Source organism: Chinchilla lanigera, unplaced genomic scaffold (genome assembly GCF_000276665.1).
Source record: "Chinchilla lanigera isolate Chin_1 unplaced genomic scaffold, ChiLan1.0 scaffold00065, whole genome shotgun sequence".
NCBI classification, from domain to species: Eukaryota; Metazoa; Chordata; class Mammalia; order Rodentia; family Chinchillidae; genus Chinchilla; species Chinchilla lanigera.
Window position 1 is genome coordinate 2,413,670 of NW_004955466.1, and position 25,791 is coordinate 2,439,460.

At 45.6% G+C, this 25,791-nt stretch overlaps 1 protein-coding gene across 4 annotated transcripts in view; it reads left to right on the top strand.

Annotated features, from left to right (window-relative positions):
* The window catches only part of Zfyve26 (zinc finger, FYVE domain containing 26), a 63,595-nt gene that overhangs the window by 23,777 nt on the left and 14,027 nt on the right, over window positions 1-25,791 (top strand). For 3 of the 4 annotated variants that reach the window (XM_013521979.1, XM_013521978.1, XM_013521980.1), the window contains 16 exons: window positions 498-617; window positions 710-874; window positions 1,515-1,733; window positions 2,911-3,013; window positions 4,276-5,021; window positions 6,685-6,881; window positions 9,071-9,175; window positions 11,465-11,587; window positions 11,971-12,147; window positions 14,235-14,481; window positions 15,317-15,415; window positions 18,084-18,247; window positions 19,402-19,538; window positions 22,427-22,458; window positions 23,259-23,395; window positions 24,300-24,520. In XM_013521979.1, coding sequence (XP_013377433.1) covers window positions 498-617; window positions 710-874; window positions 1,515-1,733; window positions 2,911-3,013; window positions 4,276-5,021; window positions 6,685-6,881; window positions 9,071-9,175; window positions 11,465-11,587; window positions 11,971-12,147; window positions 14,235-14,481; window positions 15,317-15,415; window positions 18,084-18,247; window positions 19,402-19,538; window positions 22,427-22,458; window positions 23,259-23,395; window positions 24,300-24,520 — 2,992 coding nt within the window. The remainder of the gene's footprint in view (window positions 1-497; window positions 618-709; window positions 875-1,514; window positions 1,734-2,910; window positions 3,014-4,275; window positions 5,022-6,684; window positions 6,882-9,070; window positions 9,176-11,464; window positions 11,588-11,970; window positions 12,148-14,234; window positions 14,482-15,316; window positions 15,416-18,083; window positions 18,248-19,401; window positions 19,539-22,426; window positions 22,459-23,258; window positions 23,396-24,299; window positions 24,521-25,791) is intronic. The other variant, XM_005399063.2, reaches the window with a different exon arrangement.

Below are 25,791 nucleotides of genomic sequence, written 5' to 3' on the forward strand. Positions count from 1 at the left end.
GGCTAAATAAATTTTTTGTGTGTGTTTACACTCCATGCCCCCTCCTGGGTGAACCTACTTACCTGAAACCATCACGAATCTGTAAACCAGGTGAAGGGAAAACTTAGTGGAACAAAATTGAAGGGAGAATCATTCCTTCAGGTTAATAACGTCCCGAAATGTGTATATGGAATTTTTAGAGAACCCAGTATATGAAGATAGATTTAGGCGATTAGAGAAAGAACGATGTGACCCCAGTTCAAGTCCATGGCTGAGGGTGGTATCAGCAAATCACTAAGAAGTAGCCCTTTGGTCAGGGCGGCAGATTCCTTAGGAGTGCCAGGTTCTGAATCTGCTGCTGTCAATAGCCCAACCCACGCTGTCACCCAAAGTGGCTCTGCGTGCATTTCATCCTTGACACTGGAGAAGTTCAGTTGCAGAAGATATTAAAACACTGAGTTTCAGTGCCTGAAGCACCTCATACTGTCTGCATCCTCTCTCATTTCATCTGTTTCCAGGTCGACGGCCAGACCAAGTCCTCCCCAGTGCCGATGGCATTCGAGGGTTTCCAGTTGTTCTTCAGCAAATTAGCAAGATTCTTAATTACCCATTTATGTCAGCTGGACAAGCTAAGTCAGGTAAGTTGCCCCCTCCCCTTTCTTTTCCTCCCTGACTTGGAACATTAAGTGGGCAGCAGACCGACTTCGTCTTTCTTGTCTGCTTTCCATAGAGGCTGTGGAAGAAAAGGGAGGAGCCCCTCCCCGGTGCAGCATCACCGAGCTGCTTCAGGTGTGCTGGCCCAGCCTGACGGAGGACTGTGTTGCCAGCCACACCGCCCTCTCCCAGCAGCTGGAGCAGGTCCTTCAGTCACTGAGAGAGGCACTAACTCTGCCAGGTACAGGCTGTTTGCTCAGGGACAGACACGCGGATCGGGGCCAAGCTGGGGAGAGGAAACAGCTGAGAGTGAAGGGCACTCCAGAGCTGAGGCTTAGAGCTCCACACTGGGAGCCAGCAGCCCTAGAGCTAGCCAGGGCACAGCTCAAAGCTGAACTTTACCTCCTCTCATTAAAGAATGGCTAACACTCCACTAGCTGGTACATGCTATCGTTCCTGTTGAGAAGCAGGTACTTAGTAAGTACTGATTAACCCTTCCCAAGAGATCACCATGCTCTTCATAAAGCTATGTCACCCAGAGGCAGCGGGTGAAAACCCAACTGTATGCCCTGATTTCTTTAGATGCAAAGGTCTTCTTGGCTGAGAATCACTTGTCCAGATAACCAAATTAGGATTTTATGTCTCCCCTGTAAGTATAGTATCCAAACTACATGGTACCCTGTGGCAGTACATAGAAGACTTAGTTTGTATTTTTGTTTTTTTTGGTACTGGGAATCACGCTTGCCAGGCAGGTGCTGTGCCTCTGAGCTAAATCCCTGACCCCAGAAGAGTTAGTTTTACATATTGGCTCAAGGAATTGACCCAGTTCTGAATGCACAGACTAAAGCCTGTGTCCCTTCCCCTACTGTAACCCCTCTCAGAGCCCAGGAGTACTCCACTTTCTTCCCTGGTGGAGCAGGCATCCCAGAAAGCTCCTGAGGCCGAGGCCCACCCTGTGTACATCCAGACTCAGCTCCTGCAGAAGAATCTTGGCAAACAGACCCCAGCAGGCAGCAGACAGACTGACTACGTGGGCACCTTCGTCAGCTACTGTAGCACCTTGGCTGCTGTTCTCCTTCAGAGTTTGAGCTCTGAGCCTGGTAAGTACCAAGAAAGAGAAACTAGAAGTCAAAACTGGCTTGTAATTACATAGAGCAAGGAGGAAGAGTGGTGAACTAGTGAGAGGTTCTGGGATTTAATAAGAGCCGAGGATATGAGATTTGTAAGGTTCTCCTCTTTCGCATGTCTGTCCGTTTTATGCATTGTTATGCTAAGTACAGTTGTACAGCACATGGGAGTGCTTAATAAAATCTCACGGAATTAGTGACTCACGAATATCTCTGTCAGACCTTGGGTCCATTTTGGATTTGAGGACCCAAGAGAGGAATCAAGTTTTTTAAAGTACCAGATTCTTATTTGAGTGCATAGAGCAAGTACAAGGCGAGCATCCATAACTTGAAAATCTGAAATTCTAAATACTTCAAAATCAAAACCTTTTTGCACACCAACCTGATGTCGTAAGTGGGGGATTCCACATTTGACAGCTTGTAGTTAAAATAAGGTACACTACAAATGTTGCATAAAATTATCTTCAGGCCATGTGTATAAGATGTAAATGAAACTTTAAGAAGTTTCATGTTTAGACTTGGGTCCCCTCCTCATGGTATATCATTATGTATATGCAAACATTCCAAAATCCAAAACACTTCTGGTCCCAAGCATTTTATTTTATTTTATTTTATTTATTTTTTTGGTACCAGGAATCAAACTGATGACCTCAGGCTTTCTAGGCAAGTGCTTAAGCCACTGAGCTGTACCCCCAGCCCAAAATTTTTTACTTTGATTTTTTTTTTTTATTTTTTTATTTTTTTATTTTTTGGTACCACGAATCGAACTCAAGACCTTGCACTTGCCAGGCAGGCTCTTATGCCACTGAGCTGTATCCCCAGCCCCCAAGCATTTTAGATATGGGATACTCAACCCGTATAGCACGCATTTCATTCAGGTTGAAGTGAGTAAGAACAAGTTCTCTATGGCTGGACCTGCCCACTAAGTTTGTCCAGGTTGAAGTCTTTAAAACAGTGGTCAGGTGAAGGTAAACTTGTGGTCAGTGTCATGTTGAGAATACCCCTTACCTAGCATGAATCATGTCAGAATACCCTTACCTAGTTCTCCGTATTGTCATCATGTACTTTTTTTTAATCAGCCCTTGGAAACAGGGTTCTGAGCTGTTATGGTCAGTGGTGTAAACAAAGGCCAATTTCTCTACCTTTGCAGAGCACATAGAGGTCAAGGTAGGAAATCCCTTTGTTCTCCTGCAGCAGAGTCCTTCCCAGCTTGTGTCGCATCTCCTGCTTGAGAGACAAGTTCCACCAGACAGGTAGGGAAGCACTGCCATGGAAGCTAGCAGATTGCTTCATCAGCAAAACCTCACTGGATTATGCTCGGGGTCACCACAGAGAGTGAAGATTTTTCTAGACATTTATTCTACACAGTATGTTGAAATTCAGTATTTATTTTTCTTGCCACTGCTAACATGTTCGTTACAAATATGAGACTTACGGATGAATCTTTTTTTTTTTTTTTTTTTTGGTTTTTGGTTTTTCTCCAGAACCAGGAACCGAACTCACGACCTTGCGCTTGCCAGGCAGGCGCTTTTTGCCACTGAGCTAAATCCCCAGCCCCGGATGAATCTTTATATATAGGCAAAAATCTAAAAGTTTGATATCAATAGTTGTGTAGGCTGGAAGACAGTCAACAGTCTGAGGGGTTGCTGGTGGATTATAAATTGGTATGGCCTTGGTGAGGGAGCAATTTGTCAGCATCAAGGTTACAAATTCATATTCCCTTATCCTGCAACTTTATTAGACATATGAAAAGTGCTGTATGTACAACAGATCTGAAGACCCCACTGTCCACTAACAGATAAGTTAAGTTATGGTTAAGACACATAGTGAAAGGCTTCATAGCTGTAAGATATCATGAGGACCCTTTCTATAGAAGGTAAGGACAGATCTCTTAGATATGTTATTCAGCATGGGGCAGAGTAGTATGTCTAATAAGTGAGTGTGTGTGTGTGTGTGTGTGTGTGTGTGTGTGTTAAAAAGAAGAGACCAGGCATGGTGGTGCACACCCTGTAATCCCAGCACTTGGAAGGATGAGGCAGGAGGATCACGAGTTAGAGCCCAGCCTGGTGAATTCAAGAGTGAATTCAAGGCCAGCCTGAACGATATAACAAGTTCCTGTCTACCAAAAACAAAAACAAACAAACAAAAACCTAACTTATTACTGGGCATGATGGTGCATACCCGTAATCCCAGCACTTAGGAGGCTGAGACAGAAGGATTGTGACAAGTATGGGGCCAGCCTGGGCTACACAAGGAGTTCAAGCCCAGCCTAAACTATATAGTGAGTCCTTGTCTAAAAAAAAAAAAAACCAGAGCTATCTAGAAGTGCAGCTCAGGTAGGGTGCTTACTTAGCATGTGTGAGGCCCTGGGTTCAATCTCCAGCGTTGCAAAAATACGGCAGGGGAGGCAAATGCTTTCATTTACATTTGCTGTCTAAGCATAAAGAAATTGTAAGATTGATTGATGACGTCCATGTATTCAGGTTCTGTGTGCCCTCTGCTTCTCTCCCTCCAGGCTGGCAGCCCTTCTGGCCCGAGAGGGTCTCAGCCTAAGTGTGCCACAGGTTATCATCAACTGCTGCTGTGAGCCCCTTACTCTTTGCTCCTCTCTGCAAAGCCAGCAGACATCATCCCTCCTGACCCAGCTGGGTGTCCTGGCCCAGCAGTACACCTCCCACTTCCTGGATGACCTTCCTCTCTCTGCACCGAGCTCCCCTAGGCCAACCAAGAATCCCACACCGGAGAAGAAGCCCTGCCCCTCCCCAAAGGACTCATCGCCCCCAGCCCTCACCTCCTCTGCCTTGGCCTTCCTTAAATCCTGCTCGAAGCTACTGTCTACAGTGGCCTGCCTTGGGACTTCCCAGGGGTCAAAGGTCAGCAAGCCCAGCTTGTCGTGGAAGGAGCTTCGTGGACGCAGGGAGGTGCCTCTGACTGCGGGGCAGGTGGCCCGAGAGTGTGAGCACCTCCTGGAACAGTTCCCTATGCTCGAGGCCTCCCTGTTGGCTGCCTGGGAGCCCCTCCGTGGGTCCTCTGAGCCAGGAAAGAGTCTGGCAGCCAGTCTGTGTGGTCAGGCCCAACTGTCTACTGTGCTCCTGGGCCTGCATTCGCCCCTTGCCCTGGACGTGCTCACCGAGGCCTTTGAGGAAGCCCTGGTGGCCAGAGATTGGGCACGGGCCCTTCAGCTCATCGATGTGTACGGGCGTGATGTAGATGGTCTGAGCAACATAAGGGATGCGGTCCTGAGCTGTGCAGTGGCGTGTGGTGAGCAGAAGGCTATGCCTTTCTCTTTCATGGGTGGTAACAGTAATATTTAGCATTCACTGTCAGTTTATCTCACATTTAATTCTTATAATTACTCTAGAGAAAAATGCCAGATAACCTCATTTTACTGAGAGGAGACCAAGGCCTGGAGAAGTCAGAGAACTTGCCCAGACTACTAAGCGGTGGAGAAGAGCTTAGAACCCGTGTATCTGCCCTTGAATGGGCATTTGGAACAGTAGCCAATATTCTCAGTCCTGCATCTCAGAATCACTCTAAAATCCCACAAAGAACAAGTAACATGGGAACCACCCTTAGGAGCCCAGGATAAAGTTGAAGCTAGGGATCACTTTACAACAGGGGTCAGCAAACTCTGTAAATAAATAAATAAGCTGTGCCAGCTTTATTGCAACCACTTGCTTTGACCATTGTAGCATGAAAACAGCCATAGTCTATACATGAAAGAGTGAACGTAGCTGCATTCTGATGAAACTTCATTTACACAACAAAGTGCAGGCCTGTGTGACAACCCTGCTTTTATTTTATTTTATCTTTTTGAGATAGGGTCTCACTATGCAGTTCAGACTGGCCTTGAGCTCATTTTGTAGCCCAGGCTGGTCTTCAACTTGTAAGGTTCCTCCTACCTCAGCCTCCTGAGAGCTGGGATTACAGGCATGTGCCACCATGCCTGACAGATAACCCTGCTTTAAAAGCTACCCTGGAAGCCAAGAGGGAGAGTGTATATTGTAATGCCAGCAATCTGGAAGGCTAAGAGCAAGAGGTTTCACAAGTTTGATCCCAGCCTGACAATTTAGTGACTAGTGAGACCCTGCCTCAAAATAAAAAAGGCCTGGGGCTATTGCTCAGGGTGAAGTCTCTGGGTTCAATTCCCAGTACCCACCACCATACATACAAAAGCTCCCAAGGAGGTTTTGACATATAACCAGAATGGAAAGCCAGTGACCTACAACACTGCATAAGGGAGAGCAAGAGTAGGGTGTGTTGTAGGGAATGGCTTAAGTATCAGGTTTGACTGCCATTCAGAAAGTAGAAAATCCCTTCTGAAGAAGGTGGATAAATCCACTGAAAGGCTGTAGTCATAATTGCTTGAAGCCTGCTTTTTGTAACTCCAAGATTATAGCAACAAAATGGGTATGAGGGAGAAGATCTACTGAGGAGTAAGACAGCAGATCCAAGGAAAGAAACTTTACCTGAAATAACTTTCAAGTAGTTATATGTGATGCAGAGTGGAAACTGCAGGGAAAACTAGAAGAGCCATTGATGAATTTGAAAAAGTGCTATACGTCCTGCATGCCAAACATGGAAGACTTCCTCTTCTGTTCCTTCCTTCCTCCCTCCCTCCTTTCCTTCCTTCCTTCTTTCCTTCCTTCCTTCCTTTTCTCTCCTCTCCTTTGTCCTTCCCCACTTCTTTCTGTTCCAAAGGTTCTGTGACTATGATCAGATCTACATAAGGAACATGTAAGATCTCTCCTTGTCATACATTGGTTCCAAGTGTAAAAAGTAGTTAAGGTCACATGGACCTTAAAGATCTGCCTAGCCCCTGTTTAATGAGAGCAAACAAAGCCCACTCTTAAGAAGTAACTCAGGCTGTTGAACTCTTCCAATGTCAGTTTTGCTGCCTCTGGGTATCTTTTCTGTCTTACAGACAAGGAAGGTTGGCACTACCTGTTTCCTGTGGAGGATGCGTCTCTGAGAAGTCAGCTGGCCCTACGCTTTGTGGATCGGTGGCCCTTGGAGTCGTGCCTGGAGATCTTGGCCTACTGCATTTCAGACACAGCTGTCCAAGAAGAACTAAAGTCTGAGCTGCAGAAGAAGCAGGGGGAGCTTCAAGTATATCAAAAGGTATGGGCCCTGGCATCAAGAGAAGGAAACAGGCTTCTCCTCCTGTGATAGACCTCAGCCTATTCTCATATGATGGACTATTTTAAGAAGCAGAAAATGGTGGTGGTGCATGTCTGCCATCCCAGCACTCAGAGAGGCTGAGGTACAAGGTTCCAAATTTGAGCCTAGCCAGACCAATTTACCAACTAAATTTTAGCAAGATCCTGTCTTTTTTTTTTTCTCCACACCTTTAATCTAAATCCCTTTATGGCACCCAGCCTCCCCTCCACAGGAGCTGTGGAGTTCTGCCATAATCTAGCAATTCCTTTTTTTTGCCTTTTTGAGACAGGGTCTTGCTATGCAGTTCAGGCTGGCCTCGAACTCACAATGATCCTCCTGCCTCAGCCTCCCAAGTGCTGGGATTACAGGCGTGGTGGGATTCCAGCTGTATCAATTCCTGTGTTTGCTTCTGCCTTTATTTTTTTCACTCTTTCCTGGTCTTCTCAGCTTACACACATGTTCAAGTCTTCTGAGCTTTGTTGGACTTTGGGACTTCATTAAGTACTGGCTCTTTTTTGAAGTGTTTCTTAGTTTTCCTGGCCAGATCAGATTTTAAAAGTAGGCCTGCTAGCAATACATGCTATTTTGCCTTCCATCCTTCAACACACCTGCATTAAGGGCTTTTTTTGGATCTACTTCATGAGAGTACAGTGAAGTCCATTTGAAGGCAGCCAGGAGGACCTGGCTAACATGAGGCTTTGTGCTTCACTTACCGGGCTGGGCCCCAGCATCCTCCTTCCCCAGTCTCCTGTCCGCAGGTGACTGGCTTGTACCCATCTTTCCCCAGCCGCTGCATAGTGCTCGGGGGGCCATGCCGCCCCTCCAGCCCCTGGCCAGCTCAGGGCAGAGGCCAAGGTTCATGCAAGATCCTATCTTAAAAGTTAAAAAAAAAAAATTTAAAAAGGAAAGAAAATCCTGGTTTGGCACATGCCTGTAATCCCAGTACTTGGGCTGAGACAGGAAGATTGCTGCAAGTTTGAGGCGAAGCTGCATAGTGAGTTCAAGGCCAACCTGAACTGCATAACAAGATTCTGTCTCAAAACACTAAAAAAAGGAAAAAAAGACTCAGTGTAAAGGCCTTGTGACCCATCCCCGGTACCCTGCCCCCAAAAAAGAATAAAAAGGAACAGAAATCTAGACTTGGCTTTTGCTGTGCATCAGACTTCTATTTGTTTGTTTGTTTGCTTTTCTGAGACAAGGTCTCACAATGTATTTCAGGCTGGCCTTCAACTCTCTATGTAGTCCAGGTTGGTCTTGAACTCATGGTGACCCTCCTGTCTCAGCCTCCCAAGTGCTGAGAATATAGACGTGCGCCACCATGCCCGACACAGGCTTCTATTTTTACATGAACAAAGAAGGCCTCCCATCTGGCTTCTGTGTTATCTACTCTTATTATTGTAATTTGCATCAAACAAGGATAATAGTTACAAATAATATTTGCATCAAGCAAAGATAAAAATAACAAAATTAACATTGGAATAGTGTTCTGCAGTCTTCAAAGGTTTCACATGTATATTTGACCTCTGTGTATATTTTATGTATATTATGTCTTGAAGACTTTTTTTTTTTTAAGACTTTCAAAATGAAACTAAATATTCAGAGTCGTTTTAAAAGGATGCATGGCTGTGAAAGCTTCAAAAGTGAAAGGTTTTTATGGAACACCTGTTATATCCAAGCTGAAGAGGCTCAGGGAGACAAATTCAGGGGCTCAGCCACATGACACGTGTATAACACATGCTTATTTCCCCGGGTCCTCGGAACAAAATAGTCTCGAGCCTCACCAGGGAAAATGAAAATTGCAGAGGAAAAGGCTACTCTTTCTACGTCTCTTCAGCAACTTTCACGCAAAGCTAAAATGCTGCAAGAAAAGTGAGTCACAGACCACTCAAGCCAGAAGAATCTCATGGGTGGAGATGGACGAGCTTCACGCCTCTGAAAACTCTCCTCACTAGGGAAAGGCCCTGGTCCTGCCCTCTCATTCAGCCTTTGGTCCCTAAGGAGTTCAGTCTCATGAAGCAATCTCTACCCTGTTAGTTCTCTTTTCTGGCAGGTAGCTCGATTTGGGGCAGAGATCGCTTGAAACATCAGAGACTTGTTCACAGAAGGAGAAGCAGTGGTGTGGTTTGATTGGTTTTCCTGTCTTTCCTTAGATTCTGGGCTTGCAGGAACCTCCAGCCTGGTGCGACTGGCAGACCCTGAGGAGCTGCTGTGTTTCGGACCCACCATCTGTCATGAACATGATTCTAGAAGCGCAGGTACCGTTGCCCTTTTCATCCCCCTCCCAAGCTGCAACTCCCGGTTGTGTGGACTCCTTTCTCTTTCTTTTACAGCTATGCCACATTGTTTTTCCTTTTCCTTAACTGGACACTTGACAGCTGTCTTGGTCCACTTTGTTGGTGCTTGGACAGAACACCACACCCATCATCCACAACTTAAGAGAGGAAAGGGCTATTTTGGCTCATGGCTACAGTCCATGGCCAGCTGGGTCCAGGGCAGAAATGGCACACGGGAAGGGCCTGGAGGAGCAAAGTGGCTCCTATCCTGGCAGCCAGGAAGTAGAAAAAACAGTGGAGCGAGGGAGAGAGATACACATTTCCATGGCACACTGCTGGTGGCCCACCTCCTAACAGCACGTGAACTGTGAATCCCAGAGGGACCAATCAGCCAGTGAGCCTAGCACCCCCACGAGCCAGTCACCTTCCAAACACATGGGACTTTGAGGGGACATTTCAAATCCAAACCATCATGCCAGCGCACAGGTAAGTGTAGAGGATATTACAAATGCCACTCTTGTACTCTGACCCCTGCATTCATATGTGAGATTTTCTACACTGTGTTCTAGGTACAGAATGTATACCTACAAGTTAGATTTCCTCATCATCCTCACCTTTACTCAGTGATACCAAATCCCTCTAAACATCAGTTCATTGTTCCTATCCCTCTGTTTCCTTGCCAGCTTTTTATAATGTCTAGCTTTCCACATTTTCCCCAAGGATGGTCTCCCATTGTTTCAATTTTCATGTTCTTGTTTAGAAATGAACGTGAATCTTTGTCCTTTATTTATTGGCCATTTGAGTGTTAACTAAACCTTTCTAGCAGCTGATAGACCAAAGTTCAAAACGTTAATGCTCGTTCACATGTTCATTCATTTCATAAACATTTACTGACTGCAGCCGGTCACTATGCCAGATGGTAATAAGACAAAGATGATTAATTTCACTTCCTGCCCTGAAGTGACTCACATTTTAGAGGAATGATGTAAGATGCACCCTAAGATGGTTTTGCAAAATAATATGTCAGGTGTCAGGCAGGGCACCTGACACAGCCTGAGAAACAAGGAATCATCCAGAAGAAGGTAGTGCAGGTAGAGGTATGGGAATGCATATACCACCATGTTGGAATATTTGGGCTAAGTCCTGGGAATTCCATCCTTGGAGACTTTAATGTAGTGTTCATGAGCTGGAGGTGGTGAAGTATAAGGGAGACATGATGGAATCTAACCGCCGCCCCAATCTTTGCGCAGCTTATATAATGGTTGACAGAATTTTTATTTTTTCATATTGACTTCATTGATAAACTTTTAAAATAGGGAATTTTTTAATTAAAACAATTTTTTTCTTTTTATGATACTAGGGATTGAATTCAGAACCTTTACACCAAGCTACAGCCCTTGTCCTTTTTATCTTTTTTTTTTTTTTTTTGAGATAGGGTTTTGCTAAACTAAATTGCCCAAACTGGACTTGATATTGCAGTCCTCCTGCCTCAGCCTCCAGAGTGTTGAGATTATAGATTTGTGCCATCAGGCCCTGCAACCAATCCAGTTTTTTTATTTATTTCGGTGTAGGAGGTTGAATCCAGGGTCTTGTGCATACTAGGCAAGCACTCTGCCCCTGGGCTCTACTCCCAACCTCCCCCAACCCTTTTAAATAATTTTATTTTGAGACAGGTTCTTACTAAATTGCCCAGGCTGGCCTGGACCTTGCAATTTTTCTGCCTCAGCCTCTCAGAGTGCTGGGATTGCAGATGTGCACCATCATCCTCAGCTTTTTGACTTTTTGGAAGTCTGACAACACTAGGGTGTCACATTCATGTTGCTGCAATCAGAGCTGAGCAAGTGCTGTCTCCACTGAAAAAAGTCATCTCACTTTTTCCACTCCCTTAGTATTTCCCCAGGGCTGACACACAGTCACCATGTAGCATTTGCTTCTCTTCCTTTTAGTAGAGCAAAGAGGAAAATGAAATTAGCAATCAGCCTGCTTCAGTAATTCTCATACCGGGGCTGGGGATTTAGCTCAGCAGCACAGCGCCTGCCTGGCAAGCGCAAGATCGTGAATTCGATTCCCGGTACCAGAAAAAAAAAAAATTCTCATACCTTACCTTGTTCGTCTGCTCCTTTATGATCTCACTACAACCCCATCAGTACTGTGCTTACCAAATGTTCTGGGGCTTAGCAGACTTAACACAGCTGAAAAAACCAGGCAAAAGCTGGAGAAGTGACAAGCTGGTAACTTGAAGGAATTGAAGCCACGTGTGTTTCCTTCCAGGAGTATGAGCTGTGTGAGGACTGGGGCCGTTTGTACCCCATTCCAAGGGAACATTTAATCAGCTTACATCAGAAGCATCTTCTCCACCTTTTAGAGAGAAAAGACCATGACAAGGCTCTGCAGGTAAGCTGATTCTTCCCATTCTTCATGTGAGGAAGGACAGGAAGTGTAGTCAAATCCAGTGGCTTTTTTCATGCTGAATCCATTGTAAAGTATTTGCCATCATAGACCTGCTCTTTGTGTCCTTCGGCATCAGTTATAGTCACCTCAAGGTGTTCGGCCTTGCGTTAACTTCCAGGTGGAGCATCTGGGTCCAGGATTTTGCTCAGCGGTGATCCTACCAAAGCCATTGCTCCTTGCTGAAACTATGGAGTTGGTGATAAATGAATACAGAGAAAGGATTAGCCAAAATGAATAAACCCTAAAATTCCTTTCTCAAACCAAACAAGGCTGGCCTGAGAGTTCCTTTGCAGGCCTCACCCTCTTCTACCCTTCTCCTGCAACAGCTCCTACAAAGAATTCCCGACCCCACCATGTGCCTTGAGGTCACAGAGCAGTCCCTCGACCAGCACCCTAGCTTGGCCACCTCACACTTCTTGGCCACCTACCTCACCAGTCACTTCTATGGAGAGCTGACTTCTGCTCGACACGGTGAAATCCAGGCCCTGTACATGGGATCCAAGGTGAGGAGGAAAGTGGCTTTGGGGAAAGCCTGCCTGATAGGGGTGCTGGCGCCGTCTGTACCCCATTCCATGGGAACGCTTATTCAGCTTATAGTAGACGCAACTGATGTGCCCCCTCCCAGCTGCTCTTCCAATGCCTTGTCTGCCAGGAATCTGGCTGGCCTGTGCTGTGTATAAAACCTTAACAGCCCACCTTATCCCAACGCTAGAGTCTTCTAGGACTTGTCGCACTCTTACTGCCCTGCCTCCAAAGAGAATTTTACCTGGACTTCTCGCGTTGTCCTTACTTTTTCATGGTGTCTGCTTTGTTGTTGCTTCTCAAATCTGACCATGTATTAGAGTCACTTGGACTTTTTTTGCGGGGGGGTTGGGGGAGCGGCATTGAGATAGGGTCTCACTGTGTAGCCCAGACTGACTTTGAACTCACTTTGTAGCGCAGGCTGACCTTGAACTCCAAGGCAGTCTTCCTACCTCAGCCTCCCAAGTGCTAGGATTTCAAGCGCTTGGGCCACCACACCTGGCCTTCACTTGGACTTTTAAAAATACCTGTAGTTGCCGTTGTGGTAGCGCATGCCTGTAATCCCAGCACAACGATCCCAGGAGGATCACTGCAAGTTCGAGACCAGCCTGGGCTACAAAGTGAGCTCGAGGCCAGCCTGAACTGCATCGTGAGACCCTGTCTCAAAAAGACCAAAAAAAAAATACCTGCAGTTGATCTCCATCCCAAACCAGTTAAAACTTGTCTTGGGATAGGGACTAAATATCTCGCCAAGGGATTCTTGTATGAAGATTTAAAACTACTGTTTGACAAACTAATCTGTACTAATAGAAAAGGGTTATTTGTCTTGGTAATAATAGATGAAATAACTAAATCCTTAACTTTGCTATATAAACTGGGAAACACTCAGAAAAGAAACTACAGGCTAGAAAAAGTAATCCAAGGAAGGGGGGTTTACAGAAAGGGGGGACCCTCTTTTGCTCTTCTTACTATTCTGACTCACAGTTGTATATACTTCCCCAAAACACAGGACAGGTGCCAGGGATGCCATGAAAGTAAGCACCCTTTTAATAGATAGATAGATAGATAGATAGATAGATAGATAGATAGACAGATAGATATTTTTAAAAGATACACCCTTTTAAAAAAGACAGATAGATATTTTAAAAAGAAGATATATCCTTTTAAAAAATAGACAGATAGATAGATATTTTAAAAAGAAGATACACCCTTTTTAAAAATAGACAGCTGAGAAACTATCTTGAAGATACCAATAGGTAAAATAACAACCACTGATAATTTCCTACCACTTTGTCTGTAATTCGGTAAGTCCCCCTATTACTGTTATCCTTTTTTACTCTTTAAAATTTAAAAAAAAAATAGATAGATAGATAGATATTTGAAAAAGAAGATACACCCTTTAAAAAACGTTTTTGATGCACACTGTACCTAAATTGGGGAACCCCTGAAAATTGGCAGTGAACAGAATAGAACGAGTGAACCTATTTCAGTCCTCATGATCGTTAGATTCATGATTTGCCTATAGGGCACTAGGTTTAGGCAGCCACTGACATCACCTTGTATTGTGCATTCCGACTAAAGCCTCACTTGGAAAGAATGGTGGCGTTAAGGGTCAGGCAGAGTCCAACCATGCCTGCAGCCCATGCCAGGGGTGAGTAGATTACCACCTCTTGGCCAAACCTAGTCTCCAGCGTGTTTTTGTAAATCAAGCTTTCCTGGCACACCGGCACGTCCATTCATTTCTATATGCGTCTGGTTTTGCTTTTGTACTACATTGGCAGGGTGTAATAGTTACATGGTTCCTAAAGCCTAACATATTTATGATCTGACCTTTGATATAAAAAGCTTACCAACCCCTTGACTAGGTAAAGCTACTTGAGGTACTTCTTGATTGCCTCCTGCAGGATATAATTGGAAGGAATTCACCTTTGCTCTCTAAAAGACTCCTAGCCAGTAGCAGCAGCATTATGGGCCTTTTGGTCTCTGGCACCCTTCCTCTCCCCAGTTATCCGGGAAGTACTGAAATGTATGAACTGCTTTCTTCACTCTGGATCTCTGCCACAAACAGGTTCTGCTCACTCTGCCTGAGCAGCACCGGGCCAGCTATTCCCACCTGTCCTCCAGTCCCCTGCTCATGTTGGAGCAGCTACTGATGAACATGAAAGTGGACTGGGCCACTGTGGCCGTGCAGACCCTGCACCAGCTGCTGGCTGGACAGGAGATTGGCTTCACAATGGACGATGTTGACTCACTGCTCTCCAGATATGCAGGGAAAGCCCTGGAACTCCCATACCCTCTGAGGGAGAAACGATCAGGTAACTGCCAGCATCCTACATGGCTATTCTACACGGAGGGGGAAATACCATGCCGCGCTCTTAGATTTAATTTTCTCTTCTTTCATTATTTTGGGTTGATCAAGAGTGAAAGGAGTACACTTCAGGAGAGATAGCCCTGTCTTATATCAGAGACAGGCCTTGTTTGTATATCTTGCTCTTGGAAGAAGTAGGAGACTAAACAGAATTAAAGGATGGCAGATAACCACTGCCCTCATGACAGCATAAAGGCTCAGGGAAGCAAATGTGCTGGAAATGATCTCTGTCTAGCTTTGACACAGTGGAATTTCCATTGCCACCCTTCTTATGGAGAGTCACATGAGGTAGCATTTGTTTGCAAGCTGACACAGCCTCTTCTGGAATGAAAGAAATGAGCAGGGCATGGTGGTGCATGCCTGTAATCCCAGCACTCGGGAGGCTGAGGCAGGAGGATTGCTGCAAGTTCAAGACCAGCCTGAACTGCATAGTGAGACCCTGTCTCAAAAAGACAACAAATAAAAATTTTTTTTAAAAAAATGAATAAGTATGGAAAGTGTCTCCCATTTTCCTCTGACCCTTTTTAGATTTATTTTGTAAAATCCTAGTGTCTGCCCCATTATTTCATGTGCCTAACATAGCTTATATTTGTAGGAGTTTAAGAAACATGTATATTCTTAGCTTAGAAGTACCTTTGCCATTTTCTGTATGCCTGATAAATGCATGGTGTGACAGTCAGGAAAGCCAGCAGCACTTTGAGCTAAACGGCCTGCACACTGAGTAAACACGCTTAGCACATGCTTATAGTGGACAAATATTTTTTCAGCATTTTCCTTCTCAGCAGATTCTGTGATTCACCTCCAGGAAATCGTTCATCAGGCTTCCGACCCTGAGACTCTGTCTAGATCACCCTCAGCAGAGTTCGTTGCTGCTGCTCCTGGTAAGAACCAGTTCTGTGAATCACTCATCTTTAGTTCAGTTTTGCTTTATTCTGATTTTTTTTATTCTTTTGCTTCTTTCAGCATTTCCATTTACAGTAGTCTTATTGTTTTTTGTTTTTTGGGGTTTTTTTGGTCAGGGTTCATTCAGCTTTGTGTATCCCCTTTGTGTATAATCATCTCTTTTTGTCTGTTTGAGACAGGGCCTCATTATTCAGTTCAGGCTGGTCTTGAACTCACTTTGTAGCCCAGGCTGGCCTCAAACTCGTAACAATCTGCCTGCCTCAGCCTCCTGAGTACTGGTATTACAGGCGTGCACCACCATGCCTGGCATAATCAACTCTCATTAATTACAATGTGTATATACAGTCTCCACAAGCACTAAATTAATCCTGAACTATTGATCCAAGGGAAAACACACACGCACATTTGACACTGGTTATACTTTTTAAATCCTAAAAATAACTCATCCTAGTAGATTCTGTTTTCTTTATTTTACAAAAGAGGAGGTTCAGAAGTGACTTATCTCTCGGGTTCCAGAATTGGGATTCTAACTCCAGAGTTGGCCCTAAAACAAGACCTCCTTATACTACCTACTCCTCCTTCCTCTGGTCAGTCACATGAGAGCCGAAGCAAGATACAGTGGGCTCTCGTGCCGTCTTTTCTTACAGAGGGTGTTATTCCCAGGGTCACATCAGGTAGCGTTTCTATGTGAGCTAACACGGCCTCCTGTGGAATGGAAGGAATGAAGTAAGTATGGAAGGTGTCTTCCATGCAGTCCTTGTTCAGTTTCCAGTGAGACCTGAGTGTTGAGCAGCTCAACACTGAGGTCCCAACACTTTTCACCTCTGTGGGCATGTCCGTGAATGACCATGAAACGCTGCGAGTATTCACACAGACTTGAGCAAACAGGGAAATTTACAAATATGGAAACTTCCAATGATGAAGATTGACCGTATTTAACCTTACGTGAATTCTCATAACCTATATAAAAAACAACCTTCTTAAAAGCCTCAGCCACATTTTGGTCCCCCTTTTCACCACCCTACCTTTCCTGCCTCCAGCCCCTGCAAAATGGCCCACCCTCAGGAAAAGCCCAGCAGCTGCTCTGCCAGATGGTCAGGCCAGCAGGATTGGGGTGGGGAGACTTTTTTTATGAGTAGTATTAGTAGTCGCTTTGTTTTTCAGTTCTCTTTTTCTGTAACTAGCCACAGTTGGTTTGCCAGATGAAAGGGAATTTCCTTAGCAACCATAAAGCCAAGACTGTGACACTTGGTGGCTATGCTTTGAGAATTAGCCTTGCTTCACAATAACCAGCAGAACTGAGGGGAGGACCCAGGCTTGCAGGTTATATGACAGCTTCATGCACCTACCTAAGGCAGCCTGAGCAGCTTCGGCGCGCACATGCAGGTGCGCATGCGTGTGCGTGCGTGCGTGCGTGCGTGCGTGTGTGTGTGTGTGACCTTTTTGTTAGGGAAAGTTTGCAGTGTACAAAAGAAAGAGTAGTATACTGAGGTCTCACACACTAGTCACCCAGTAATAATAATTATCATCTCATGATGACCATTCTTGTTTCACCTATACCTGCATCTTCTACTGGATTCTTTCCACATATCTCGCATATATCATTAATTTGTAAATGTTTCAGCATAAATTTCTAAATGTAAGGACTTTTATTTTTTTAAATATCATTATCATACTTAAAAACAGATTAATAATGATTCCTCATTACTATGCAGTATCCTGTCAGTATTCCAATTCCCAGTTGACTCCCCCAAAACTTTTTTTATGATTGGTATTTCTAGAATGAAAATCTAAATAATGTACACACATGGCATTTGGCTAAAATATCTCTTACATCTTTTTAAATTAATAGGTCACTCTACTTCTTTTTATTCTGCCCACCTTCTTCCCTGCCTACTTTCCTTATCTTATGAAGGAATGTAAGTTACTTGTCCTGTGCAGCCTCCGACATGCTGGGTTTTGCTGGTTGCCCCTTTTTTTTGAGACTGGCTCTCACTACCACCTGACTAAGGCTAACCTTGAACTCACTATGTAGTTGAGGCTGGCCTCGAACTGAAGGTAATTCTCCTGCCTCAGCTTCAAAAGTGCTGGGATTATGGGCATATGCCACAAATGCCTGGTGACAATCTGCCCCCTGATGACAATCTGATGATCCCTGAATTTCTGGTACTGTACACTGCTAGTTAGATCTAGAAGCTTAATTCAGGTTTACTATTTTTCAGTGATTATATTTGATAGGTTTTGTTTTGTTTTGTTGTGTACCAGGAATCAAACTCAGGACCTTGTGCTTGCCAGGCAGGCGCTTATGTTGCTGAGCTATAGCCCCGGCATTTGATAGGTTTTTTTTTTTTTTTTTTTTTTGGTTTTTCTCCGGTACTGGGAACCGAACTCACGACCTTGCACTTGCCAGGCAGGCGCTTTTGCCGCTAAGCTAAATCCCCAGCCCCTGATAGGTTTTGTTGTACATTTCCAACAAAAGGCACACAATGTCCCATTGCCTCTCTTTTGTGACAGAAGCAGCCATTGCTGATCATCAACTGGGCCTCTGATTTCAGTAGGTCTTTGTACAGTGATGAGATTCTATCTTTCCTTTTTCATTCTAAACTGGACTATTGATCACCCTTTACTCTGACCCCTGGCTCCCAGGTGTCTCCATTGTGCATTCCCCCAGCCCAAGGGAGAGGAGCCTCCCTCAAAGTCAGCCCCAGCTGGAATTTGTGCCCCCAGCCATGCCTCCTGCCAGGCACCAGTGGGTGCCAGACGAGACCAAGAGCGTCTGCATGGTCTGTCACAAGGAGCACTTCAGTATGGTAAGTGGCAATGTTCCTTGGATCACTGGAGGAAAGGAAACGAAGCTTGGAGTTAAGAGCCTGAGCTGCTAGTCCCCTCCTGTTCCCCGGCGGATAACAGCATTTTCAGAAGAACTGTCCAGCCTAAGACTTTGGGTTTACCTTGACCTGACCCAAGTGTATTTTCTGGACTTGGTCACGTGGTGGACATCCTCAAATAGCTTTAAATGTTAAAATCTTTCCCATTCTCATGACATATTGAGAAAAAATAGAGGAGAAACACCAAGTGTTAGGGTCTTCTTTCTAGTTCCCGTATCTTTCACAATAAGCTTGTAGTGTTTATATGTGCTGGCTCAGGAGAAAGAGGACCTGTTTCCTAATCCTGGCTCTGCCTCCAATAGCAATATGACTAAACCTTTTTCAGGCTATGTGTCCACTTATAAATGAGAGGTGATAAATTAGTTGGCTCATGCAGCTGTTAAGACTAAATACAGCCAAGCATAATAAGGCACACCTATAATCCCAGCACTTGGGAGGCTGAGCAAGAGATCACTGAGTTCGAGGCCAGCCTGGGCTACACACTGAGACCCTGTCTCAAAAAAAAAAAAAAAAAAAAAAAAAAACAACTAAATACAGTAACAAATGTTACCACACTTACCATAATATCTGCCTGGCAGATCAGCTCAGTGCTGAGGAAGCAATACTGATGTGATTTTGCTATAGCTGTTTCTATAAAGGAAGTACATGGTGTCTATCAACCTGTTACAGTGAAATGAGGCAGTACTTGTAAAAGCATTTGGAAAAAGGATACTTTCTTATATCATCATCATCAATATCATGTAGAAATGTGATCTTCATTGGCTTAGAAAGTCACTACTTCCCCATTACTTTCTGCTATTTCCAAAGTTGCCACCAAACACAAGTAAAATTTGTCAGGAGCTACTAAGTGCAAAACATCCATGGCTTGCAACCTTTGCCCACTAGCTGAGGGGTATCTTAAATATCAGCTGGATGAGGGCAGGGGTGGGGGAGGGGGACTCATTTTCAGTAGAGGCCTGAGTACTGTACTTGGTGTTCTTTATAAGCCACAGGTGTTTAAAACCAAGTGTAAATGGCTGACAACAGTCTTATCTTCACTTCCTCCCTCTGTCTTCAAACCCGATGGCACTCCTCAGTTTAACAGGCGTCATCACTGTCGCCGCTGTGGCCGGCTGGTATGCAGTTCCTGCTCCACTAAGAAGATGACGGTGGAAGGCTGCAGAGAGAACCCTACGCGTGTGTGTGACCAGTGCTACAGTTACTACAACCAAGAGTGAGTGTCCTGCAGCAGGGCTGATGCTCTTGTGACCACGGCACCCTCCCCTGGGATCTTCCACATCCGGGCATCTCACTGGGGAGAATGCTTCCAATCTGGAACACTGCACAGAAATATTAACATTCACTCTGCAGTGCCATTAACTGTACAGTGAAATGTTTGGAGGCTGACCTAGGTTTCTGTGTTAGTCGGCTTTGCGTTGCTGTAACCAAATACAGGTGAAAATCAACTTAAAAGGTTTTTTGGCTCATTTTTAGAGAGCCAAACGGGTTTCAGAGGTTGCAGTCCATGGTCACCTGGCTCCAGGGCAGAAACGCCGTGGCAGGAGGGCATGGTGGTCAGAAACTGTTCACTCCATGGCAGCCGGAAAGCAGAAAAAAAGGGAAAGCGGGAGAGGAAGGGGCCAGGGACTGTACATAGTTCCCAACGTCATGTCCCCATGATCTGCTCTCTTCCACTAGGCCCCATCTCCTATGTCCAGCATCTCCCAATAAGTCCATCAAAGCGTGATCTCACCAATGAATCACTGATTCATTCAGAGTCCTCATTATCCAATAGCTTCCAAAAGCCCCCCCTCCTCTGAACATCCGGGCTTTTGGAGGGACCATAAGTCGCAGAAACTACTAAGAGGAAGTAGGGATAAGAGGAAGCAGTGTTCAAAGTTCTTATGTGCTGTGTTGTCTGAAAGCGGAACGCGGCTCTTCGCCTCTTCTCCGGTCTGAGATAAGGATCTTTCTTCACCCTTTACTGATTTTCTAGCCACTCCTGCTTCACGCGGTCTCATCTGACTGAAAGGGACGTGTCCACACCTGCTGGCTGTTCAGGCATCACTTGCATCAGATCCAATCTGAGTAGTCCTGCTGGCTTGCTGCTACAATTAGACCAGCCCTTATACTTTCCCTAAACATAATACACCTGCAGACAAATATCACCAGCTACTCCTACCACTGGCAAGACAGATCGAGATCATATTTACTGATTCAGTCTTGCTAAACTTTCTCCACTTCTAGTACCAAACCAACGTGAAACTAAGACTCCTAAAGCACCTAGGAAGATGGGCCAAAGCAACTATTCAAAAGCAAAATTACTTTGAGTTCTCTGTTTCATTGTACTTAATGGACTTAACTAGGTTTTACATTCAGGTCAATAGCATTTTTGTGGGGTGTTTCGTTTTCCAGTACTAGGGATTAAACGCAGGGCCTCCACACTGAGCTATAGTTCCAGCCCTTTTTTTATTTTTTAATTTTGAGACAAGATCTCACTAAGTTATCCAGGCTGGGATCAAACTTGCAATCCTCCTGCCTCGGCCTCCCAAAGTGCTGTAGTTACAGGTGTGTGCCATAACACCCACTTGTGTTTATGTTTTTTTGTTTTTTGTGTGTGTCTTTTTAAGACAGGGTCTCGCTATGCAGTTCAGGCTGGCCTTGTGCTTACTTTGTAGCCCAGGCTGGCCTCGAACTCACAAAGATCCTCCTGCCTCGGCCTCCTTGGTGCTGGGATTACAGGAGTGTGCCACCATGCCTGGCATTGTGTTTACTGTAATATGAACATTTATGATTATTATTTGCCATGATGTTTACAATGGCATAGGTAGAAAGACATACCATGCTTATTCTGCAGTTTCTGTGACCCTAGCACACCATTGCCTCCCTCTGGCAGGTGCACGGCAGAAATTACCCATACTGCTAAGATTTGAAACGGGCAGTTAATAAGGTGGGGGTTCTTTTACCCATAGTCACTCAGCAATAGTCACCTGTCCCTAACTGAGCCCCCATAGTACTGGGGAGATGGCAAACAAACAGGCCACAAGGTGATTGGATAAGTGCATTAGTGCAGCACTCACAGCTTAGCCTTAGTGGTCAGGAGGGTTTCCTGGAGGTAACCCTTGGAGGATGAGCTTCAGAGAATGAGGAGTTGGTCAGAAAAGCCAAAGAGAGCACATGCAGGTGGAAATAACACCAAAGGCAGAGGCAGGAGAAAAATGTGGATGGTGCAGAGAACTGTAAGTAGGTGGATGGGGAGCTGAGGTTCTGGTCAGTGGACCTGGATTTAACCACTGGTAGCTGAATTGGGAGGACTTAACTGACGGCAGAAAAACTTTGGGCTTGCGCTGTGCTGTCACTGGCTGGAGCTGCCCAGGAGATTCCTCGTACAGGGGACGGACTGGCTGCGACTGTGGCGCCGGGGCTCAGCGCTTGGTAGCAGCGGCAGTAGTTGGCCGGAGGTCGTGGCGAAACAGAGAGGATTTTTATAGCTTGAGCACAGGTCGTGGGTGGCAGGATATGGCCTCAGGAGGGAGCCAGGCCAAATCAGAAAGTGTTTTGTCTACTGCACTGTGAGTGTAGAATATTTTTACTCTGAGAAGCTAGCAGCTACTGAGCTGATTTTGAGCAGGAGCAGAATGCGATCAGGTTTGCATTTTTAAAAACTTGCTATGGCTGCAAAGTAGAGAACAGGTGGACAGCACCAAGGAAGCCAATGGGGAGGCTCCTGGAGACTGCCGCAGTGAACGATGCGGGCCTCGCGGGGGCAGGAACAAGAAAAGGGTGCGTAAGAGATGGAACGGTGAGAGATCGGCTGTCACAGATGAGGGAGAGAAAGGGGTTATGGATGGTTCCCTGGTATCTTACTTCAGTAAATGTCTGTGCCATATAGTTTTTTGGTTTTTTTTTTTTTGGTCATTTTGAGACAGGGTCTCGCTATGCAGTTCAGGCTGGCCTTGAGCTCACTTTGTAGCCCAGGCTGGTCTCGAACTCGCAACGATCCTCCTGCCTCAGCCTCCCGAGTGCTGGGATTACAGGGGTGCGCCACCATGCCCGACTGTGCCATATACTTAAAGAGGGAAAGGAGGGATTCCAGCGTTTAATTTGTCTTTCTGTTTCCAGCACATCAGAGGAGAATCCAGGCCAACCAGAAGGTGAGACCTAATTCTTTGTTTATATGCTCAGAACTGGCTCTATCTCTGTATCTATTAATATTAATACACTGATGAGTAACTCCATCCAACTTGTTTGCCATAGAAAACTCTTGACCTATATCACCCTCTTTCCCTTACACTCATCGTGTTAACCTATCACAGGGCCCATTACCTAACGACCCATTACCTCCCAAGGCCATGTCCTGCCACCCATGACCTGTGCTCAAGCTATAAAAGTCCTCTTTGTGTTGTTACCAGCCCTGGCCAAATTGTGGTGCTACTAAGTACTGGGTCCTAGTGCCGCAGTCAGAGCCAAGCTATCCCCTGTATGAGGAACCTCCTGGGCAGCCCCAGCCAGCATTGAAAAGGCCGCAGTTTGGCCTTACTGTTTAGTAGACTGTTTCTTCCCTTCCCATCCAGCCCTCTTCACCAGCATTCTACCACCCGGTACCCCTCCTTCCCCTTAGGTATATTTTTTGGCTACTGTCCTCCATGAGCAGGTTAGTTTTTTGAGTATCCAGTGACTCAGCCTTCCACTTAAGAAGCATGCACCTTTCAGGGTATCTTATGTGAAGCAACAGGGTTGTGACAAACACGGTGATGTTTATCCCAGGTCTACGTCTAGGGAAGGCTTGAGGTGTCTAATGGGGTTTGCTAAGGGAAACAAAAAGGACCAAAGAAAGTTAAAGGACCCTCAGACAACAAGCAATACCTGCCTGCAGGTGACACCAGCTCCCTGGACTAGGCCAGGCTGCACTGCCAGCCAGGGACTGACACACAAGTGACAATTCTCTCCTTAGCACCCGACAGCGCAAAGACTGAAAGCCTTCTCTACTCGGCCATGGTGGAAGTGCCCAAAGCTGCCGAGGTGGAATGGATTTTGAGTCTGAACGGGGAAGAAAACGAGTTGGTGCGGAGTGAATTTTACTACGAGCAGGTAATAGCAATAAAATGTCGTGGTTATTTGAATTTCTCTGTGATGCGGATGGCAGGAAATTCAGAGGTCACTGAACCCAGCCTGGCCCTCCCTTGCTTGCTGGGTAATAGTATGGGAACTAAGACCAGTAAACTAGTTACTGCCACCCAGGCGGAATATGAGCAGCATCTTGGGGAATGCACAAGAGGAGCCTAGGAAAAGCTTCGTGGAAGAGATGGCGCCGGTAAGATGTCAGTGCAAATCACAACTCTTATGTACAGCATTAGCTTTAGGGTTGGTAGGAGCGAGAGGACGGTTAAGCTTCAGAATGCAGTCCAAGAGTTCTACCTAGTAGTTATGAGAATGTTAGTCAGATACAGAAACCAATGATAAATAACTATTAAAAGGGCCTGGGCTGGGGAGACAGCTCAGCAGCACAAGCACCTGCCTGGCAAACACAAGATCCTGAATTCGATTCCCGGTACAAAAAAAAAAAAAAGAGTACGAAGTAGTGGTGTGCACCTCTATTCCCTGTTACTTGGGAGGCTGAGACAGGAGGATCATAAATTTGAGGCCACTTGGGCAAAACCAAAGACAGGACTAAAGATAGCCCAAGATAATTTTGGCCCTTGGTCTCTCTACAATCACACTTTTCTAGTTAGCTAAAAGTCCGCCGGGCTTTCAGTATAGGTGTGACTTCTTCAGAGAACTCCACAAAGGTGCCAATAGCAGCCAGTGCTTTGGCAGTGCCTCTTCTGAAATTTGTTTAGTTCCACTTCAGTTTTGTGTGGAACTTTTGGCTCTGTCCTCCGGGGTTTTTCTGCATTTTGAAATGGAAAAAAAAGTTTATGCCATACATCTGCACTGGAAGAATGCTTTTGTCCCTGAGCTCACTGTGTATTTCTCCCTCCTACCGCCTGGCCAGGCTCCCAGCGCCTCCTTGTGCATTGCCATCCTGAATCTGCACCGGGACAGTGTCGCCTGTGGTCACCAGCTAATTGACCACTGCTGCAGGCTGTCCAGGGGCCTCACCAACCCGGAGGTGGATGCCGGACTGCTCACAGACATCATGAAGCAGCTGCTCTTCAGTGCCAAGATGATGTTCGTCAAGGCTGGCCAGAGCCAGGACCTGGCCCTTTGTGACAGGTACACAAGCCTCCATCCTTGCCCACGGTTGAGTGACACTATGATTTTTCATCGCCCACCCCCATCCTCTGATGAGACACACTAAAATGTTTGCATCTCACCTTGGTGCTGCTGAACTACTACTCCCCTCATCGTAAGCGGTCTTCCTCGCCCTGTCTTGTTGGCCTGTGTTCTTCTCTTTCCCATAGCGTATCCTTAAAGGAGAGTTTCTCTAGTTATCCTGCATCAAAAAGAAAGTAAAGACTGGCTGGTTAATTGGTAATTAAAATCATTTAGGGAAGCACCTTAAATGACTGTGGAACTTTCTGGTTGTTAAAGGAAATGCATCCTCCCCGAATATCCAGTGCTTAGCCTTGCAGAGCTCCACCCAACCCCTGACTGTGATGTCTGGCAGCTCTGGATAATAGATCTGGAGCAGCACCTTGGAGTGTGGTGGGTCCCTAGGTCATGCTAGGAATCTGAGCTGTAAAGTGCAAGTGTCCGTGGAAAAAGCGTGACTGCCTCCCTGAGGTTTTTGCGCAAGCTGCCTTGACTCCACTCATGAACTTGAAAATGAAAACTAATTCCCTGCTCATCCACCCAGACTCATGATTCATGCTGACTGTTCCCAGCACCGGTTCTAACCAGATTTAGGAGTGGGGTGCACAATTGTCTTTGAAGTACAAATGCTGCCCTCAGTCAGATCTTTGTTCAGACAACTTGCTGCAACCCTACCACCTCCCAGCTAACACCTCTGGGCCTCAGCTTCCTCCTCTATAAAATGAGAATGAGGGGCCAGGGATATAGCTCAGCAGCACAGCACCTGCCTGGCAAGCATGAGGTTATGAGTTCGATTCCCACTACCAAAAAAAAAATTTAAAAATATAATACAAATATAAGATGGTTCCAAAGCTGCTTCTCTACACTTTACAAAGTTAAGGTTAAGAATCGCTGGTATACAGAATCCCTTTCCAGGGATTTTTTTTTAACCAGGAATTGAACTCAAGACGTTGTGCTTGCCAGGCAGGCACTTGTGTCACTGAGCTATATCCCCGGCTCTTTGCAGGGAAATTGGTGGCCAATTAGGATCCACAGGATTTTTGGTAGAATTAAGACTCAAGATTCAGGAATGTGGGCTTTTTTCAGCAACACCGGACGGAATGGTCCAGCCCTCTGGGCTCTGTCGTGATAGTGTTTGTAATCCTTGGGTGTCAGGAGTAAGATCACAGAAGGTAATCCTAGCGGGCTGTAAGAAAGGCCTATACTTAGCCCAGAGAAAAGAAATTAAATCC